Here is a 21,672-nt window from a genome sequence, read left to right on the forward strand (position 1 = left end):
ATGCCACAGCTAGACTATTGTCTGGAGCAAGGAAATTTGACCACATCACCCAATACTGATGGCTCTGAATTGGCTTCCTGTACAGTCAAGAATACATTATAAACTCTCAGATCACAGAACAAAGGCCTCCTAGAAATCCTGAACTTAAGAGGTTCTCATCTAACGCTAACTAGACAGAGTGATTTCAATTGCCAGCCCCAAACTATGGGATTCCATGCCAGAAGAACTTCGAACATTAACGGATAAAAAGAAATTCAAAGGAGACTTAAAATCTTGGCTATTAAAAAATGCCTTCTACTTGACAGAAACACCCAGTTCCCCATGACTCAGAGAACAAAACTAAGTCTTGAACAATAATCCCCCTCACAAACCCTTATAATCGAGCTGTTTTCATGTTCTATGTCTGCCATTGTAATACTTCTGTTTATTATGAATATTTGTCCACCTTGTAACACTCATTATAATTACGAACGTTTTACCTGTAAACCATTATGAACTAGTGATTCTCACATGGAATGACAGTATATAAAACATTTAAATAAAATAAAATAAATAAATTGATTTTGGGTGGGTGCGTATGAGGTGAGGGGAAGGATGAAAGAGCAACACTGATGGAATTTTCAGAATGGGTACCAAAAGTGTGTGCGAGTAGCAAGGATTAATGACTCCTATAAACAGGACAACAACTTCCCTGTGCCAACCATTACCAGCTGCACTGTTCATACTTCCAAATCCGCATGCGAGTAAAATATGAAAGGGACAAAATAACCTCCCCTAGAAAGTTTGAGTTCCTCATACTGCATCATAATTTTCCTCTCACTATTAAGTAAAGCAATCTTCTTGTGACTAAGGAAAAACTGCAATTGCTGCTTTTTCACAGCAATCCCATTTTTTTTTTAATTTAAACTGTGCTTGGAAGACAGGATGGTCCTTGGACTGTCAAGCTGGACTTTCCTTTATTTCTCATTTATATAACCACCAGTTGGGGATAACTTCAGGGTCTTTGGATACTGAAAGAGAATTTAAAAACGTGCTTTTCAGACATCAGAAAGATATAGTCTTGATGCACCAACCTTATGCAACTACAATATGGAAGGGATACCAAACTTTTGGAATTTGGAAACAGCAGTCATAGGACTGGCTGAAATGTGGCAGTATAGTAAGTTTTATTTCCGAGTCCATATTATTAGAAACTAAGTCACACTTTGGTAAATAAACCACTTTTGCATTAAAAATTAATATCCTGCATGCAAACCACTTTCTCTTACAAAATAGGAAAATTGGTTCTTACCTGCTAATTTTCGTTTCTGTAGTACCACAGATCAGTCCAGATTCCTGGGTTTTGCCTCCCCTCCAGCAGATGGAGACAAAGTTTTACTGACACTGCCTCATAACCCGAGGTGCCACCTGCAGTCCTTCAGTATTGAACTGTACCCAAGCCAGATGAGAAAACAAAAATTTATTTATTTTATTTATTTAAGTTTTTTTTATATACCAACATTCAAGACAATAGTCCCATCATGCTGGTTCACATGAAACAGGAGTGCAAAATAACCTTAAACTTGAACAATAGTGTGGAAAAAGCAGTTACATGTAACAAGGAAAAATAGAACTTGGAGTGAGAAGGAAAAAGGAAAAGGAAAACCAGCTAATTACATATAATTACATTGTAAGAGGTAGCTAATAGTGATATTGATGGTGATGTGTGTTGATTGTTAGGAGTTAAATAATATTGGAGTTAGGAAAAGCCTGCATGAACAGCCAGGTCTTGAGTCTTTTCTTGAAGGTTGAGAGGCTGGGTTCCATTTTAAGATCTGGGGGGATGGAGTTCCATAAGGTAGGACCGGCTGTGGAGAAGGCCCGATTTCTTAGCGTAATGTGTCTGGTAGTTTTGGCTGGGGGTACTTGAAGTGATCCTTTGTAAGCATCTCTTGTCGGTCTTGTTGAAGTGTGTAATCGGAGGGGGAAATGAAGGTCAATTGGGGCTAGTTGATGGATGTTTTTGTATATGGTGAGAATGGCCTTGTAGATTATTCTGAAGTGGATGGGTAGCCAGTGGAGGCCCATTAGGATAGGGGTTATATGGTCTCTTCTCCTGGTGTTAGTGAGTATACGGGCAGAGGCATTTTGAACCATTTGCAGTGGTTTGGTGTGTAGTGAGGGGAGACCAAGCAAGATGGTGTTACAATAGTCCAGCTTTGCGAAGATGATTGATTGTAGGATTGTTCTAAAGTCATGAGTGTGGAACAAAGGTCTTATTCTTTTCAGTACTTGGAGTTTATAAAAGCAGTCTTTGGTGGTTTTGTTGATGGTAGCTTTCAGGTTCAGGTGATTGTCAATTAGAACTCCTAGGTCTCTCACTTGTGTAGTTTTTGGTATGGCTGGATGAGTGGGGGTGCAGGAACTGTTCTCTGGTGTGATGAGTAGTAGTTCCGTTTTGGATGAATTTAGTACCAGGTTGAGGCTTGTGAGAAGCTGTTTGATATTTTGGAGGCATGTTTCCCAATGAGACAGTGTTTTCGCGAGTGACTCCTTGATGGGGATCAGGACCTGGATATCATCCGCGTAGAGGAAATGTTTGAGCTTGAGGTCAGTGAGAAGTTGGCATAAGGGTAACAGGTATATGTTAAATAAGGTAGGAGATAGGGATGAGCCCTGAGGGACTCCTACTGACGCGGGGTAGAGTGAGGATTCTTTGTTATGAATCTTAACCTTGTATCCTCTATTGCTGAGGAAGGTTCTGAACCACGAGAGGGCAGTGCCTGAGATACCTATGGCTATTAGTTGGTTGATGAGAAGGGAGTGATTGACGGTGTCAAATGCTGACGAAAGGTCCAGTAGGATCAGAAGGAAGGCTTGTCCTTTGTCAAGGCCTAGGATGATGTGATCTGTCATGGAGATGAGGAGTGCTTCCATACTTAAGGTTTTGCGGAATCCGTATTGTGATGGGAATAGGAGGTTGTTGTCTTCTATGTAGTTTGAGAGTCGTGAGTTTACCAATTTTTCCATAATCTTGGCTATGAAGGGGAGGTTAGCGATCGGTCGATAATTGTTGGGATCATTGGGGTCGAGATTTGGTTTTTTGAGTAGGGGTTTGAGTGAGGCCAGTTTGAGGTTTTCTGGGTAGAGTCCTTGTGTGAGTCCTCATAATTAACTAACCTCCCATGAACGAGCAGTGGGAAAAGGAAACCTGAGAATTCCAACTGTGCCCACACAAACCCTGTGTATAGCTGACAAAAAACCTGCGCCATATTTCAGAGTATTTACAACAAAATCAGATCAAGCAGATTCTCCTATTCCCCTCTCCTCCAGTGGGCGGAAACTCTGGATTGATCTGTGGTACTACAGGAACGAAAATCAGTAGGTAAGAACCAATTTTCCTTTCCCTGTATGTACCCAGATCAGTCCAGACTCCTGGGATGTACCAAAGCTTCCCTACTTGAGTGGGACTGTAAGAGTCCTGCTCAAAGCACACTCTCACGAAAGCCCATGGCCTCAGGGGCCTGGACGTCCAAACGGTAATGTCTAGCAAAAGTGTGCAATGATTTCCAAGTAGCCGCTCAACAGATTTCCTGCAGCAAAACTAGTTGACAATCGGCCCAAAAAGCTGCCTGAGATAGAGTAGAATGTGCCCTCAGCCCCTCCGGAACTGGGCGGCCTTGACAGATATAAGCAGAGCTAATAACCTCCTTCAGCCATTGTGCAATGGTGGCTCTTGAGGTCTTATGACTTTTTTTGGCACCACTCCATAGCTCAAAAAGATGATCCGACAAGTGGAAGGTGTTCATAACTTTCAGGTAGTGTAATAAAGCACGCTTCACATCTAAATGATGCAATTCCTTTGCATGTGGAGTCGCAGGATCCAAAGCTGGGAAGGATGGGAGTTCCACCAATTGATTCAAGTGGAAGGAAGAAACCAACTTTGGCAAAAATGACGGAACCATTCTCAAAGAAACTCCCGCATCTGAAATTCTCAAAAAGGGCTCTCTACTTGATAAAGGCTGAAGTTCAGAGATTTGGCGAGCCGAACAAATTGCCACCAGAAAAAACCACTTTCAAAGTAAGATCCTTCATAGAAGATCACTTCAGGAGTTCAAACAGAGCAGCACACAAGCTCTTAAGGACCACATTAATGTTCCAGGACGGACAAGGTTTTCGAACCGGAGGACACAAATGCTTAGCCCCCTAAGAAAACACACATCTGGATGTGCCGCTAAAAATACTCCATGAACTTTACCACGAAGGCAGCCTAAAGCTGCCACCTGAACCCTGAGGGAATTAAAGGACAGACCTTTAACCAATCCCTCCTGCAGAAAGGCCAAAACATCCACCACTGAGGCTCAAGGATCCATCTTCTTCCCCATACACCACAACTCAAACACTTTCCAGACTCTTACATATGCCAGGGACATGGAAGATTTCCTTCTCCCTTGATTACCCTCCCATGTTATTATTCCAGCTTCTCCCTTGATTACCCTCCCACGTTATTATCAAGCTAATTTATTTTATGTCATCTCGTTATCTTCCATGTGATTATCGTTATGCTATTGCATGTTTCTTTTATATTATTTTGTTTATTATTATAACTTTCATTATATAATATTATTTCTCGTTAGTTGCATCCATTACACTTCTTCTGTTATGCCTTTACCCTGTTATACCCCTGGTTCTTCCACTCCCCTCCCCGTTCACTGTATTTCTCTTAGTTCCATGTAAACTAATATGATGTACCCACGAATGTCAGTATAAAAAAGTTGTTAAATAAATAAATAAAAATAATAGGGTAGCGATAACTCCTTCCGAATAAACCTTATTCCTTAATCGCTCCCTCTCAAAAGCCATGGTGCTAGACAAAAGTGATCTGCCTGATCCAACCGGGACCTTGATGCAGTAGATTGGCCAGATGCGCCAGGTGTAACGGACCATCCACAGCTAGCTTGACCAAGTCCGCAAACAACGGACGCCTCGGCCACTCTGGGGAAATGAGAACTACGTCACCTGAATGGACTTCTATGCCCCGCAAGATCTTGCTAACCACCAGCCAAGGCGGAACCACATACAGAAGGACTCCTGTCGGCCAAGAAAGAACTAAGGCATCCACTTCCTTCTGCCCTTCTTTCTCTTCGCCAACCGAAGAACCATGGGGGTCTTGGCATTGTGAAAGGTCACCATCAAATCCATGCATGGCATGCCCCATTTTCGGCGGATGAGACATAGCGCTTCCTCCGACAGCTTCCACTCTCTGGGGTCCAACTGATGCCGGCTCAGAAAGTCTGCTTGCACATTGTCCATGCCCGCTATATGAGAGCCAGCTATTCGCTCCAGATGCTGCTCCACCCACCAAATCAACTCTCAGGCCTCCTAAGCCACTGCTAGGCTTTTGGTGCCCCCTTGCCAATTGATGTAAGCCACCATGGTCACGTTGTCTGACAAGACCCTCACCGGCTATCCCCTCACCAGGGGCAGAAATGCTTGAGGGGTAATTGTATAGCTCTCGTTTCCAAACGATTGATGAACTATGAGGCTTCCTCAGCCAACCACTAGCCTTGCACAGACTGGTTCCAACACACCGCTCCCCACCCAGAGAGACTGGCATCAGTGGTGACAACCGTCCAGTTCAGTATTTCCAAGTCCACACCCCATCTTAGCTTGTCCGGCATGAGCCACCAGGAGAGACTGGATCGAGCAAACTCTGGGAGGGGGAGCAGAAGCTGAAACTGCTCCAACCACGGGTCCCAACAGGATAGCAATGCTGTCTGCAGAGGCCTCATAAGAGCAAACACCCACAGAACCAACTCTAGGGTGGAAGCCATAGACCCAAGAACTTGCAAATAATCCCAGACCCTGGATATTTGCTTCCACAATAAGCCACAAACTTGTGTTTGAAACTTGGAAATCCAATCTTCGGAGAGAAAAACTTTCCCCATTTTGGTATTGAAAAGCGTCCCCAAGAATTCCAAATGCTGGGAAGGAACCAGTTGACTTCTGCTCAGATTGACTATCCAACCCAGAGAGTGCAGTCAGTGGAGAACTACCTCCACTGCCTCCCGACAAAGGATCTCAGACTTGGCCTGAATCAACCAGTCATCGAAATAAGGGAGGACCAGGACCCTGTGCCTGTGGAGCGCCGTTGCTACCACGTCCATCATCTTGGTAAAGGTTCTGAGCACTGTCACAGGACCAAAGGGCAGAGCACAAAACTGAAAGTGTTCTCCCAGAATCATGAACCTCAGATATCTCTGATGCTTGGGCCGGATTCCGATACGCAAGTACGCTTCGGTCAAATCCAGAGATGCCAGGAACTCTCCTTTGCGCAATCACCGAATATAAGGATTCTATTCGAAAATGAGGAACCTTGAGAGCGATGTTCACCTTCTTTAAATCTAGAATGGGCCGGAACATGCCTTCCTTCTTGAGGACCATGAAATAAATGGAATATCAGCCCAACCTCCACTCTTCTAGTGGTACAGGCACTATGGCCCCAAGTGGCGAATACAAGCAATGGTTTCCCTCACCACTAGCCTCTTTTCTGGATAAAAGCAGGGGGAGAGGAAGAAGTGATCTCTTAATGGATGAGCAAATTCTAAAGCGTAGCCTTGACTTATCACACTTAGGACCCACTGATCCAATGTGATCTTGGCCCACGCCTCACAATACAGAGTCAGCCAGCCAGCCAGCCAGCCCCCGATCACTGGGACTGAGGAGTGGACTGGCCTCGCCTCTTTGTATGGATTTGGCTTCTCCGCCACCAAGGGAAGAGGTATCCCTGCCTGACCAGCGTCCCAGAAAGGGCTGATTCCAAGAGGCTTGCCTACCCGAGGACTGCCTCTGGGAACCCCCTGAAGCCCTGGTCAGCCAAAACTGCCAACTGGCTCTGAAGCGGGAATGGGAAGGTAGGGAACCTTTCACCTTCAGCTTGTCCTCTGGCAATTTGTGGACCTTATTCTCGCCAAGAAATTTGATCATCTCCTCCAAGTCCTTGCCAAACAGCAATTTCCCTTTAAAAGGTAGCGACACCAACTGGGACTTGGACAAAACATCAGCCGTCCAGTTCCTCAACCAGAGGAGTCTCCGAGCCAAAATTGCTGACATCATAGATCTGGAGGAGGTCTAGACGAGATCATATAAAGCATCAGCACTATACACCACCACTGCTTCCAGATGCTTGGCTTGTTTTAACTCAGACTCAGATAAGGGCTTGTCAGCCTGCAACTGCTGCACCCAGCATGAGCCAGCTTTCAACATAAAACTGCTACACATAGCTGCTCAAATGCCTAAGGCAGACACCTCAAAAATCTTGAGGTACACCTCCAGCTTCATATCCTGAAGATCCTTTAATGCCATTGAATCAGCCATGGGAATGGTCATCTTCTTAGTAACTGCCGACAAAGAGGCATCCATCTTCAAGATCTTCAGAAGCTCTAGTGCATCCTGAGGCAAAGGGTATAATTTATCCATGGCTCTGCTGACCTTTAAGCCAGTCTGGGAGTATCCCACTCTCTAAACAGCAAATCGCTGACAGACATATGAAAGATAAAAGCCCTTGTAGGACCCCTGAAGGCCAACCATGATCGGATCCACTGCTCCCAATTCAGAGTGTTCTTGCGTGACCTCTATACCCAGGTTCCTGCAAAACAGCTGGTATAAGGGGAGCCAACTCCTCCTTGAGGAACAACCGAACCACCTTGGGGTCATCACCATCGACTGCTGGGATCTTCAACACCTCTTCATCTGGTTCCTGGTGGTCCACCAAACCCAGAGGACCTTGCGTGGAACCTCATCAGCCCAGGAATCCTTGGGTGAGATGTCCTTGGTGGACGTCAGGGTGGAAGCCTGGGAACCCGCCTGATCCTTGTGGCCCCTGTAGCCCTAGAGGGCTTATATCTCTTAGCAGGAGTCATGGAAGCTTCCTGACCAGACCTGCGCCACAGGGACTTTCTTGTGCAAGAGAAGCACAAAGTCCAAAGAGAGGAAGAAGAATCATAATCCCACGGGGCATCCTCTTCACTTCCTAAAAGGGGCCCTCAAGTGTCTGGACCCCCTCCAGAGGTTCCTGGCACTGGCGTCAAGGAGGTAGGAAAATCCCCTTCCGCGGCCCGCGCAGCAGCCTTGTAAGAATACAAAATGACATCCGTTCGTCTCTGCAGAACAAACTGAGGATCTTGGGGTCATCCCCCTCTGCCCAGAATCTAAGTCACCACCTGGGTCGGCATCCACCACATCTGGGTCCGTTGCCCAAGTACCGACCAGTGTTATCCCTGGGCTGGCGGGATCCCCCTGTGGTGCCACTGTGGACACGCACAACCCTCGCGCAGGTGCAGTGCCTCCCTGCAACATGCCCTGACCTGAAGCCGAGTCAGGCAGCAATCCGCCCTGGGACAAGCCAGGCTCCGGGAGCAGAGGGGCATGCTGACCCCCCTCCGCTAGGCACACTCCCCTCATACTGTGCCAAACACACCTTGTACATCAGAAGCACAAATTCCAGCGAAAAAGGGGCCAGAGCCCGCCGACTGTCAATTGGAGGCAAAAAGGGCCCCCCCTCCCCGAGGTCCTTCCAGGGCCCCCTGTCCCTCTATAGGACCTGGGAGCACCGGGAAAAGCACTAGAGGGTGGTCCTCTACAGGCTCAGGAAACATGGGCCGGACCGCCGGGGGATTCAAGGTGGCTACCGTTCCCACGGTTACAGCAACAGGACACCTCGTGGTAGCTGCAGAGCCCGGAGCTGTTAGGGAAGGATCAGAAATGCCTCTCTGTCATTTAGCCGGCCTAGGGAGCTCTGAGGGGCCCTCCCCCCCTCCCCCTGAAATGCAAGCCACGCACAAACCGTGGTGATTCAGCCTCGCCGGGATCGACCCACACGCGCAACAAGCCACCCCCCTCACCATTGCGTCGGCGGCCCAACAAAGAAGCAGGAAAAACAAATCAGAAATTGAACAAACCAGAGGAAAAAAAAACATCGAAACCGGGCCGGGGTGGGGGGGGGAGAAGAGAGCAGATACAAGCTCCTACCTATTCCTGCTACCTAATTTTTTTTTTTTAAATAAACTTTACTGCTCTAAAAGCAACCTCACTGAAAGTTTCCCCTCCTAGTACTGAAGACAGCTGTCCAGCTCAATTCAGCAATATAATTAAAAAGGAGAGGAACATGAGAAAAAAATCAACTTGGGAGCCAACTTGTTGCAGGGAGGGATCCGGACCACCGGATGTGCACCCCACGGTTACTTTGGGGCACGGGCGTACAAAAGGGTCACAGCCCCCCACCTCAACCAAACAGGATGGGGGCTCCTCACGAGCAACCCCGACCCCCTGGGAGCAAGGCTCAACCTAGAATCAAAGAATTAAAAAAAAAAAAATACTGGACCAAACTGCAGGGTTCAAGCATGAGACCTCCACTGCTGGAGACAGAGAAATACTGAGGAACTGCAGGGGGCATCAGGATATATAAAGCAGTGGCAGTTTTACTTTCTATGTCTCCGCCTGCTGGCACGGATGAATGAACCCAGGAGTCTGGACTGATCTGGTATGTACAGGGAAAGAGGCATTTCCCTTAAGAAGAATGGCCACAGGCTCGAGCAGTCCCACAGGGTGATGGAACAGGGACCCCCAGGTTTCAGCCGATCAGCAGAGGACTGAGCAACAAAAGGAACCCGACCCCCTACTCGTCTACCTCAGGAACCAGGGGGGGTGACCCTGCCAGGATCTACCCCTGGGCGGCTCTTAATCCCTGAAGATTCTGATCGGAATATCCCTTTTGTTTTGGGTTTTTTTTGTTTAACAGGCCGCAGGCTTTGCACCTCCACCATCTGCTGGAGACAGAGAAATACTGAGGGACTGCAGGTGGCACCTCAGGTTGTGTGACAGTGTCAGAAAAACGTTCTCTGTCTCCATCTGCTGCAGAGGGGGCAGAACCCAGGAGTCTGGACTGATCTGGGTACGTACAGGGAAAGCTTATTTAAGAAACTATAACTTATAGCTGTTACTTTGCTTGAGATAATACATAACGGTGAGCAGCTGCCTTTGTTACTGACAAGGATAGGATGAAAGGAGATTTTATATAAAAATCATTTTAATGAGTAAAAGTAATTCTTCTTTCTAATGTTTTAATAAATACAGGCATTCAGCACACAGAGTCCTTTCACATGGGCAGCATGATTTCCATTATTTGACAATGTTATCTCTCATATAAACATTACTTATATTTCTACAGGTGATATTTAACTTTTAATCACATTATATACTTGATAATCTGAAGCCCCTGGCCACATAAGATGTTGTAATGAACCAGCTCTCCCTCTGTCCAGCAGTCCAGGTCAGCTACATCAGGCACATGACAAAACTTGCTACACAGGAAGTGAAGGCCATTGTCACCCAGTCTCCATAATGTAAAACGCTGATCCACAGAAACAGACACCAGCAGGTCTGATTGGAGGAGCTTTAGTCCTGTTATATGGGCTGCATGGGCAGATACCACTACAAACTTCTTCAGCAGCTGGATGCAAGATCCACAATCCAGCTCATACTGTGCTGTGTCTCCAAGCTTAGATGACATCACATTGCCAGGTGTCATTTCTATGGCAAGGACACAGATGTGAATGGAATTATCATCTCCTCCACTGGCCACAAGGTAATATCCTTCCTCTGTCTTTTGAACATGGAGGCTGTTTATCCCAGACTGATGAGCCTGAACAGTCAATAATGGGATCCCTAGGTCTGTTTAAAAAACAAAACAAAAAAAAAACACATGCTAAGAAATTGGATTTACAGGAATAAACATATAAACACTTCAGGAACTCAAGCAAGAGACTTGAGAGCTTTAGAAGGCTGAGCCCACGTGACCTTGATGAAAACAGCAAAGCCAAGAGGGGCAGGGAGAAGAGGAGAGAGAGGATTGCACTTGGAAGCATTAAATCATCAGTGCAACAACCCATTGTATAGCTTTCCTTGTCCAGCAACATCTTAGATTTGCATAAATGTAATATAATGATCTCCTACCCTTTGGCTGAATTGCTCTATCTATGAGCTCCAAAGTGCTCTTAGCGAAGTCCATAATGGTAGTGATATCCCAGAATGCTATGATGCCATCCGTGGCTGTGCTACACAGAAATACTCTCCTGGAAATGGAAAACAAAAATGGTTTGTTTTGTTTAAAATTCATGTACAGGACAGACCATTCTAATCTCTTCCTGGAAAATGACAGGAAGCTGTCAAAACAATTACTGCTATAATCTGAAACCGCCTGCTCCTAACTATTTCAGTCTTATGCTTGCAAACACTGTACCTGTGTTGGAGACTTTCTACAAATATGAGAGATAAATCAAGAATATACCAGAAACCCTCTGTGGCACTCTACTGAACAACATGTAACTAATTTAAGAGAATGAATGGCCAGTGTGGAAAGGGACAACATTTAGTGCAAAGGAGAAGGGATCATGAGCTACATGTAGTAACAATACAATCCATGTTCTAAGCCCCAACACATATGTCCCAAAACATATTGCAGTGGTGAAGGTACTAATACATACTTTTTAAGAGTAAAAGTTAAAAGTAAGGGAGAACGAGGCAGTTTCTAAATGGGCCTTGAAGAGGAATAAGGAAGGAGCACAGACAGAGCTAAAAAAAATAAGGTATTGTAGCAGGAAGTAAATTGGACTATATAGATGAGTCTTACAGTCCTTATCTGCTATCATATTCTATGCTTCTGTGAAGGGTTGGTCAAGAGGTAACTGGAATTATAGTGATATTCAAAACCTGTCTGGTCAGGATACAAAGTAGATTGAGGAAAGAAATCAAGAGGTAGTTTTAAAATATAAATATATTTTACAATTACTTTAAAAACTGTACAGTGTTCTGGTTCCCAAGGGATAGTACAAACTAGCCCTTTCACTTCCAAGCTATACCTCTAACATTCCATCAGCTTCCTTATGGAAATTCTGTATACAGCAGCTCACCTTCTACCTGCCGCAAATCTGTGCATAAATGTTTCCACTTTGAGAACGCAACGCTGGTGGTGAGAAGACTCTGCGATGAGAAGCAGCTTTTGGGAGCACTCAGACATCAGGAATAACCTGAAATAACACAAGTGGGAATAAGAACATAAGAAATTGCCATACTGGGTCAGACCAAGGGTCCAAGCCCAGCATCCTGTTTTCAACAGTGGCCAATCCAGGCTACAAGTACCTTGCAAGTACCCAAACACTGACACCACTTTCTGCACTACAACCTGCACGCATTTCCTCCAAGGCTTTTTGTTTTTGTTTTGTGATATTTATAACAAAAAAAAAAGTAGCTTAGCACATATGTTACTAGGTAATGGATGACTCCTTATGGATGCCATGCTGGGTCAGACCAAGGTCCATCGAGTCCAGTATCCTCTTACAGTGACCAGTATGTGTCACAAGTACCTGGCAGATCTATTTATTTATTAATACATTTATATACTACCAATCTACAATTCTTAGCAATTTACAAAATCATACACACTTTCAGGGATAGCAATGGCTTTCTTTAGTCTACCTGGCTAATAGTGTATTATGAATTTTTCCTCCAGGAACTTGTCCAAATTTCTTTTAAACCCTGCTAGGCAAGTCGTCTTGACCACGTTTCTCTAGCAACAGATTCCACAGCTTGATTGTGTACCAAGTGAAAAAGTAATTTCTATGATTTGTTTTAACTCTGTTGATTGTTAATTTAATGGCATGCACCCTTGTTTTAGCATTATTTGTAAGGGCAAATAACCATCTTTTATTTATCCAGTCCACCCCACTCATAATTTTATAAACTATCATGTCCCCTCTCAGATGTCTTTTTTCCAAGCTGAAGAGCCACAATCTGCATTGCCTCTCACCATAGGTGAGCCATCCCATTCCCTTTATCATTTTTGCCACCCTCCTCTAAACCTTTTCTAGTTCCGTTATGTCTTTCTTGAGATGGGGCGACCAGAACTGCACACAGAACTCAAGGTGCAGTTGAATCATTGGTTGATACAGAGGCAATAATCTATTTTCTATGTTATTCTCCATTCCTTTTGGATCATTCCTAATATTCTATTTGCTTTTTTTGACTGCTGTGCACACTGAGCTGAGGACTTCAATGCATTATCCACAAGGGCTCCATGATGCTTTTCCTGGGAGTGACTCCCAATACAGAACCCAGAACTGGATAAATACCTTGGGTATTTATACAGAGTGAATTAAGATTATGATGGGTATTATAACCCACCCTCAGCATGAATAAAATATTTAAAAATAAAATAAAAACAGACGTCTCGTTCTGCACACATCTCACCTCACACTGCCGTCACTGCATGCTGCAGCCAGGAACAAGGAGGAGGAGACAAACTGCCTTGAATCAAGATCTCTTTCCTCATCCACCACCACAATGGACATGTACCTTGAAAAATAGGTTAAACAATTTTATACATCTTTGCCTATCTTGTTCACCCTCCTTCACTTTGATATCTATTGAAATTTGCTTGCATTTATGATTTTCGTGCTCATGTGTGTTTTGCCAGCCAAATACAGGTCTAACTAGTTTTACCAATTTCTGTTGCTTCCCTATTCCAGAGCATTATTGCTTATTTTCTTCCATTACAAAAAAGGATTACATGCTAGTATGTCTTCTAGCCTAGATCTGGTAGGACAAGCAATACTACGGTAGCATATGATGGGGGTACTGAAGAATCCCAATCCAAAAGTGCAGGGTATAAACTTTTATATGTCCTGATCAAAGGAGAATTCCAAACATTTTATGTGAATGCAATTTATAATTTTATTGCGGCAACTGAAGAATCCCAACACAATTCAGTAACTGTGTCATTGTCATTATATCCTTTTATGTCTACAGCAATACCTGGTTTCTGGATCCATTTTGATGACTTTGTGCTTGTTCTTCATACAATCCCAGTGTTCATCCAGCCTATGAGAAGCCACATGGATCACCTGGCATCTGATGTCATTGTTGCCACACTCACAGCTGATTAATAACCTATAACATTCAATTTCTGCCCTGCCTCCAGCTGAGAAAAAAACAGTGGACATGGGAGAGTTCTCCAGTTTCTTGCTATGGATTCTTAATGAAGCCAGGGCTCTTACACTCGATATGTGAGTACTGATTGTTGTTAGTTGGAATATTTTGTTTGTCAGCTCATTAAAAGCTAAAATACTCACAGTGGTATCTTCACTACCTGTAAGCAAAATATTTACAGCCTGCTTAGTAGATGTCTGTATTGTTCCTATATGCCTTACACAGGTGAGCTCTCGTCCATGTAGTGAATCTTTAAGGACACATTGACTGCTGTCAGCAGATCTGTTTTGATAGATAAATATGTCACCAGACTTGATGTAAGCTAAGATCTTGGTGGATAAAGAGCAGTCGTAGCTCCAAGACCTGTGACCTCCACCACAGGGAACACAGAGGAGCTTCTCACTGGTTCTTGTGCTCCAGAGGACAAAGTTTGTGGAATGGAAACCCATCACCAGCAGGTCACCAGTGGGAGTGAAACAAAGTTTCTCAATCCAGTCCATCCCTTTACAAGGTTTCTGTTTTCTCAGAACTTTCAATTGCCCTTTTTCTACATTAAGTTGACAGTAGCAACCATCTCTCCCAGTACTGTATATCAAGTCATCATGATGGCTCACTGATGTCACTCCCAGCTTTCCATGAACCCCAAACAGAAAGGAGCTAGGACCTTCTGCTTGGAGTTTCTGCCCTCTGCTAGAAACATTTTTTTGTTCACCCATGTTTGCAAGCTCTAAATTGTGACACATAGAATTCTTTGTTATATAGGTTCCCCCACTTTCTTCCATCAGTGCCTGTACTGCAATGTCTTTCTGAGCAGTGGTACAGGAATACAGCAATAAGGACCCTCTGCGGTCACCAACAACAATCAGCTCTTCTTTGGGCAAAAATGCTAGGCTTGTATGCCATCTCTGTTTGCACAATGGCAAACAAAACTGACATTTTTGTGCAATAAATTTGATCTGTCCTGAAGAGCATGATATTTCCAACCAAATCAGTATTCCATCTGGGCCAGAAGAAAATAGATTGCACAAATCTGAAGTTTGGCCTTGAGGTAATGTCCAGGTCAGATTATGAACTTTTCCTTCATAAAGTCTTAAGTCTTTAGCTTCCTCAGGGTGGCAAAGAGTAAATAGTTTTATGTGTCCTGTTATATTACCAATAGCACATATCACACAGTTATTAGTTAATCTAACCACTTCAAGTAAACTGTAAGATTGGTAGCTTGTGTCCTCCAATACAAATTTCCAAATTTTACAAGTCAAATCATAAGTGTATAAGCCTCCAGTATCAGTCATTATTAAAAGACAATTTATGTCAACCAGTTTTACAGCTTTTGGTGTCCCCTTCCTGTTGGAGGCACTGAAGTTTAGCTGTAAGAGACCAGATCCATCAGCTTTATTTCCATTAATATTCCAGAGTTTGATGCCAAAATCAGCCCCACCAGTGGCTACCCACCCATTGGTTTCATGGACAGACATTGCTCTTATGCTGCGGCCTTTATGACCTTTAAAATGATGCATAATATCTCCAGTGTAATTCCATACAATACATGCTGAATCTTCTCCAATGCTAATGATGCAGTCACTTAGTAATTTGACTGACCAAACTCGAGACTGGTGACCATATAACACAAGACGACACTGAACAGGATTTTCAGTTGCTTTTAGGTCACCAACATACCACACCCGAAGACTTCTGTCATCTGATGCAGAAGCCAACAAGCCTTTGCTTTCTAAGTAGAAAATACTAAAGATGACACCGCTATGTCCACTGATTCTGCATTTGGGCTTTATCCTTCCCGCATCATCGATGGGACCAACCATACGCCAGACAACAAGTTGGTTAAAGACTGTCCCAGCAATCAAACACAATTCATTCCAGCTGTTTCCAACAAAATGAGCAGAATACAAAATACATTTTTCTTCACAGTGAACCTCTTTAAGTATTCTTTGTGTGGTATAGTCATAAAGCACCACTGAGTTGTGTCCAAGAGCTAAAGCCACGTAAGAGACAATCTCCGGACTATTCTTTAACCACTGAAGATCCCAAATCCAGTCATGCAGCTCTTGGAATTGACACACTTCAATTAATTTCATCTTGTCATCAAAGGTGATCAATTGCAGGATGATAAGACCTTTACCTCCGAACACGGCCAAGACAGTCCTCTCATCTCCAGAAGCAGGACAGATGCAATGTTTAATCTTGTGAATGTTGTAATTTCTGAGCACACTTTGTGAATGCCTCACTGTGTGTTTACCCCCATGCTTCAAGATATGCACAGTAAGGTTAGGCCCTTCACCTAAAATGGAAAAAGTCAAAGTTACAACAAAGTACTAAAAAGAAAAGTAAGCTTACTGATTGCACTCAACACACTGCAATGCATCAGAAGTTTACTGTAGCAAAGCATAATAAAACTAACAATATTCAATCATAAACACCTGACAATGATATGCCAAGCAAAACAAAATCTTATAAAAATGGCTATATCAGGCAACCAGAATAAAGTGTTGCCAATAATTCCAGATTTACCTGACAGAAGATGGTCCCCTACAAACTCTAAGGCCGTGACAGGAGTGAGTAAGAGCACAGACTCCATCAACATGGCTGCAAAGTCTGTATCTTCGTCTTTTTCTCTCATGGATACCTATCAACATAAAAAGTATAAATCAGGTTACCTTTAAGCTTTTATTATCTTGAAAGTCTGACTGATTTTAATGCTCATAAATACACTTATACAAAACTTGTTTAGTGCAAACAAATGCTGTACATACACTTTTCCCCCAAATACCTAAACTAGTACAAATCAGTCCAAACTATTGTTATTCAAAGCTGATGGAATCAGATTAATAATGACGTAAAGTTGCCAAGAAATCATTACAACACAAACCACTGTCTCAGAAATTAACACATAAATTTTGTTTTTATAGTACAGCGATAATATAGATGAGAAGACAATGGTAATGTCAATACAATTGCTAAGGAAAACTCACATTAAGCCTTCATTCAGTGTCCAAAAGGTAAGAACATTAACCACCAGATAAACATGCACATTCTGTACAAGAGAACACAAAACAACCAAACAAAAACTCAGGCCCATATTCTAGACTGTCTTTTAGTCAATCAGGAGAAAATGTAATCATAATTTTACAATACATGCCAGTTACCAAATGAACTACAAACTTCATAGACAAATGTTAGCTATTTTATCCCCATTTCTTAAAACTTAATGAAGCTAATAGCTACTTTATTTTATTAGGTATAGTGCGTCCATCTAGAGCAGCGGATAGTCCCAGTCAGAGAGTTTGGGGATAGGTCTGAGCTGAGATCAGCTGTTTCTCAGCGCCTCATGCTTTGTTATTCTTGCACAGCATCAGAGAAGCAACAGAAACAGTGGGAGCAGGGCTGGAATCGCAGGAGAGTTAAGAAGCAAAAAAAAAAAAAGAACAAAAAGCCATACGACCCATAAAACAGAATTTATACCGGCCGACCCGGAAGTGTGAAAAGAGAACAGGGGACTTGAACAGAAGGGAAATGGAGCCCAAGGTAGTGCCTGAAGTTCTTCACCCTCAAACCACTTTTTTTTTTTTGTTACGGGAAATCAGTTGACAAACGAAATAAGACGGGATGGAACAGCATGCAGAGAACGGTCAGCACACGCAGAACACATGTTTTGGTTTTCTTTTTCAGAAGAAAAATGTCAAAAATCCGGCAGGCATCTGGCACTGCCCAAAGCACAATAGGACCCCTTGGTTGGCAAACAGGTGGAACCTTTTGAGAATGAAAGTCTGAGGAGGAAAACGACCAAATCTAGCTACGTTAGTTCTGTAGTGTAGAGGTTGTGAAGTCATGTGAGATCTCATTTTAAAGCGCTACTTGATCTTTTTCCATAAGGTCTATTTTCAGTTTGTTGGGAGACTTGCCGTTTCCGTTGGACCCGTTTTTTTTTGGCTCACAGACCCTCCACTAGAGTTACTTTTTCTCATCTTACCCGTCGGAATTGAGAATTTTGATCCCCCCGGAAAGTAGAGGACACGCGAGCATTCGTTTGTTAGTAATTTAAAAACGGAAGACATTAAAAGATGTAAACGAAACCAGTTCGTTGCCGAGAATCCTTACCCGTGGAAAAAGTCACCGCCGCCAGCAGCTCAGATACGTCCGCACCAGCTCCTAGCAACAGCAAGAGACCCCGGTGGTGGCTCTCAAAGCCAGCACGATGCCCCACCCGCAGTGGCGTAGCCACGGGTGGGCAGGTGCCCACCCAACTTAGACCCAGGCCCACCCAACTGGCACCGGAACTGCAAGGCTGTCGCGGGATCCCATCCCCGCGACAGCGAACAAGAGAACCCACGCCTCGCGCGCCATCACGGCACACATGGTGCAGCGCTGCTGCGGCCGTATGGCCAACCGGTCTTCCTGTTCGGGGGTGGGGGGGAGCGGAAGCGCCGCGCGCAGCTTCCGCTTCCTCCCCCCCAATGCAGGAAGATCAGCTGCCTCTCCTGCTGCCACCCGTTCTCCTGCTATCTTCGGGCGCCGAACTTCCTGTTTTGGGGTGGGGGAGCGGAAGCGCCGCGCACAGCTTCCGCTTTCTCCCCCAAAACAGGAAGATCAGCTGCCTCTCCTGCTCCACCGGCCTCCTGCTATCTTCGGGCGTCGGGCCCGCCGAACTTCCTGGGGGGGGGGGAGGAGCGGAAGCGCAGCACACAACGTCCGCTTCCTCCCTCCCTCCCCCCCAAGCAGGAAGATCGGCGGGCCATACGGCCCGACGCCCGAAGATAGCAGGAGTTCGGTGGCAGCAGGAGAGGCAGCTGATCTTCCTGCTTTGGGGGGAGGAAGCGGAAGCTGTGCACGTGCTTGAATGTGTATGTGTGGATGAGAATGGGAGTGTGTGTGGGTGAAAACTGGAGCCTGGGTGTGTATGTGGGTGAGAATGGAAGCTTGAATATGTGGGTGAATGGGAGCTCGAATGTGTGTATGTGTGGTTGAGAATGGGAGCCTGGGTTTGTGTGTGGGTGAGAATGTGAGCTTGAATGTGTGTATGTGTGGGTGAGAATGGAAGCTTGAATATGTGGGTGAATGGGAGCTTGAATGTGTGTATGTGTGGGTGAGAATGGGAGCCTGGGTTTGTGGGTGGGTGAGAATGGGAGCTTGAATGTGTGTATATATGGGTGAGAATGAGAGCCTGGGTTTGTGTGGGTGGGTGAGAATGGAAGCTTGAATATGTGGATAAGAATGGGTGCTTGAATGTGTGTATGTGTGGGTGAGAATAGGACCTTAAATGTGTATATGTATGGATGAGAATGGGAGCTTGAATATGTGTGGGTGAGACTGGGAGCATGGGTTTGTGGGTGAGAATGGGAGTCTGGGTTTATGTGTATGGGTGAGAATGGGTGCCTGGATGTGCGTCTGTGTGTGCATAAGAATATAAGCCTGGGGAGGGGTGAGAAAGTGAGAACTTGTATGTGTGTCTGCAGAGAATGTGAGCTTGTGGGGGGGGGGGGGGAGAGCATATAAGAGTGAGAGCTTGAGTCTGTGAGAGAAAGTGTGTGTGTGTGTGTGTGTGGAAGGGAAGAAGACAGTAATAGAAGAAAGACACTGAAAAGGAATTAGGAAATGAGCTATAAGGGAAAAAGAAACCAGGACCAACTGATCAGAAAAATACAAAGATCAGACAACAAAGGTAAAAATATATATCTATATTTTGAGATGTTAGCAATTTAAATATAAGCAACACAACCGCTCTCTCAAAATTTATGGACAGGTAGGAGCTGTGTATAAAATCGTAATAATAAGAAGGCTAAAGTACCACAAATCACCGTGAATTATGTTTGTATCATTAAGTAAACCTCAGGCGTAGATGTGAATGCTATGCTGCATAATTTGGCATTATTTATCAGTAAAAAAACAACTAGTAGACCTGCATGCCTACAGCCCACCCATGTTAACCTTGTGCCCACCCAAAAAATCAATTCTGGCTACGCCACTGCCCACCCGGAATGTGAAAATTAACAAGCAGCATGCGGAGAAGGGACAGCCGCACCCGTCTTTCTCCTTAAACCAAGTGAGATGGGGGCAAGTCGCCGCTCTGAATTTTGTGCTCAACAACACTGGTCGAGGTCTGGCAGCCAGCGTGGTGCTAACCTGGTCAGGAGGGAGAAGCGTAGAGCTCCCAGGACCCCCCCCCCCCCCCCAAAAAAACAAAACAAAACCTTGAAAACTTTATTCCATGGAGTGCGCAAAATTTCCAGTGGCATTCTTTACAACCTGTCCCTCTCTTCCAGCAACTCTCCGTGTAAGTCTTTTGTTTCTGCACCGAGGGCTCCTTGAGGTAATCTACATGGAAAGGCAGTTACTACCCTTAACACAATGTACGGGGGAAACCTGCACAGAATGGCAGTTAAACCTTGTAATGGAATGCATGGGAGTAACCACCACGGAAAGGCAGTTACCAGCCTTAACAGAATGGGGGGTAATCTTAACAGAACGCATCTTTTAATGCTTTGGCATTCGGTCTTTATCTGCTGTCATTACTGTCTTTCCTGTCTGAGGGCTGTTTTCTCCACTCCCTAACAAGATGTAGACATCTCTTTCGTCTTCCCACTTTTCTCAACTTCCCGTCTCCTTAGCCCTCTCATTCTTTTCTTTCACTCATCACTGTACGCTGATGGTCTTCTCTCCCCACATATCCCACCCCTACCCAGTGCAGTCTCTTCCCCTCCTCTACTCTTCCTTGTGTCCTCCTACTCTCTTACTTTCTCCCACTCGTCCCTCCCCCCTCTCTACCTCCACCAAAGCCCTGCTGTTGTTTCACAGGCCCCAGTAGTTAAAGAACCTCCTTCCAGGTCCCCTGCTGCTGTCATCTCCTGGGCTGCCATTGGGGCAGAAGATCCTTCTTCTCTCTGACTGGTGGGACCTTGGGAGACTCACCAGCCCCCAGTTCTCAAACCACTGGCCCCTTCCTCTTTGTTTAGAGTTGGCAGAGCTTGGGGAACCCCATCACCTGCAGTGTTCCTGCCCCCTTGTTCCTCGTTTTGACTGTTTTAACTTTCCACATGCAGATAATAACAATGAACAATTGGTTAGGTGCATAACATTTTCTTACAGTACTTACTGTAAAGAATACATAAAAAGGTTTAAAGTTCACCCTAGGAAGAATGCTTAAAATGGGTCAAGCAACTGCAGCTATCTTGGTCCCCTAAACCAAATCAGCTATAGTGTTGGTAGAAACCATTTTCAATGAGAAATCCATAGCAGGAAATCATTCAAAATCTACTATTATGCAGGAACACTGCGTCTTATAGAAAGCTTAACACCTCTCCCTCCAAAAAGGTCAGGAAATGTTGATACCCATGCCCCTGTAACTGCACCAGGGATGGAAAAACATTTCATCCGAGGGCCACATGGGGCTCAGGTCCAAATTGGGAGCCTAATGAGGGTCTGAGTTTTGGGTGAGATGAAAGGGATATTCCTCTGGTGATAAGACACTGGGTCACCCCTCCCCCCTGTACTTTATATACTACCCCCCCCCCCTTTTTTTTGCTGTTTTTCTTTTTCAGTTTTCCTCGCATTATACAATATTCCCTGTTGATCACATATAAATCTTTGTTAGCCCTGTACTTTATACCTCGTGAATATCAGTACATATGTCTATTATTT

The 21,672-nt window shown here is 44.6% G+C and overlaps 2 protein-coding genes across 6 annotated transcripts in view; one reads left to right on the plus strand and one right to left on the minus strand.

Annotated features, from left to right (window-relative positions):
* Nucleotides 1–14,164, plus strand: part of DALRD3 (DALR anticodon binding domain containing 3) — a 142,513-nt gene extending 128,349 nt beyond the window's left edge. For all 3 annotated transcript variants that reach the window (XR_003856637.1, XR_003856638.1, XM_029601259.1), the window contains one exon: nucleotides 13,843–14,164. The gene's annotated coding sequence lies outside the window, so the exon portion shown is untranslated. The remainder of the gene's footprint in view (nucleotides 1–13,842) is intronic.
* On the minus strand, nucleotides 10,055–18,357 carry WDR6 (WD repeat domain 6). Of its 3 annotated transcripts, none has more exons than XM_029601254.1 (7): nucleotides 18,136–18,357; nucleotides 16,549–16,663; nucleotides 13,849–16,318; nucleotides 13,285–13,389; nucleotides 11,949–12,065; nucleotides 10,993–11,111; nucleotides 10,055–10,710 (listed from the first exon to the last, which is right to left on the minus strand). In XM_029601254.1, exons 2-7 carry the CDS (start codon nucleotides 16,655–16,657, stop codon nucleotides 10,226–10,228), a joined length of 3,405 nt encoding a protein of 1,134 aa, XP_029457114.1. In that variant the 5' UTR covers nucleotides 16,658–16,663; nucleotides 18,136–18,357; the 3' UTR covers nucleotides 10,055–10,225. The 3 variants fall into 3 exon arrangements, with proteins under 3 accessions (XP_029457114.1, XP_029457115.1, XP_029457116.1); XM_029601255.1 differs by lacking the exon at nucleotides 18,136–18,357 and adding an exon at nucleotides 17,263–17,463; XM_029601256.1 differs by lacking the exon at nucleotides 18,136–18,357 and adding an exon at nucleotides 17,010–17,256.
* Between the last annotated feature and the right edge of the window lie 3,315 nt (nucleotides 18,358–21,672).

The sequence above is a fragment of the Rhinatrema bivittatum genome, chromosome 4 (assembly GCF_901001135.1).
Source record: "Rhinatrema bivittatum chromosome 4, aRhiBiv1.1, whole genome shotgun sequence".
Taxonomy (NCBI): Eukaryota; Metazoa; Chordata; class Amphibia; order Gymnophiona; family Rhinatrematidae; genus Rhinatrema; species Rhinatrema bivittatum.

Coding starts and splice junctions, on each gene's coding strand:
- WDR6 (XM_029601254.1), bottom strand. CDS start 16,657: ATGAGAGAAAAAGACGAAGATACAGACTTTGCAGCCATGTTGATGGAG. Junction 16,319..16,548: donor AGGGGACCATCTTCTGTCAG/GTAAATCTGGAA, acceptor TTTCCATTTTAG/GTGAAGGGCCTAACCTTACT. Junction 13,390..13,848: donor AAAATGGATCCAGAAACCAG/GTATTGCTGTAG, acceptor CTATTTTTCAAG/GTACATGTCCATTGTGGTGG.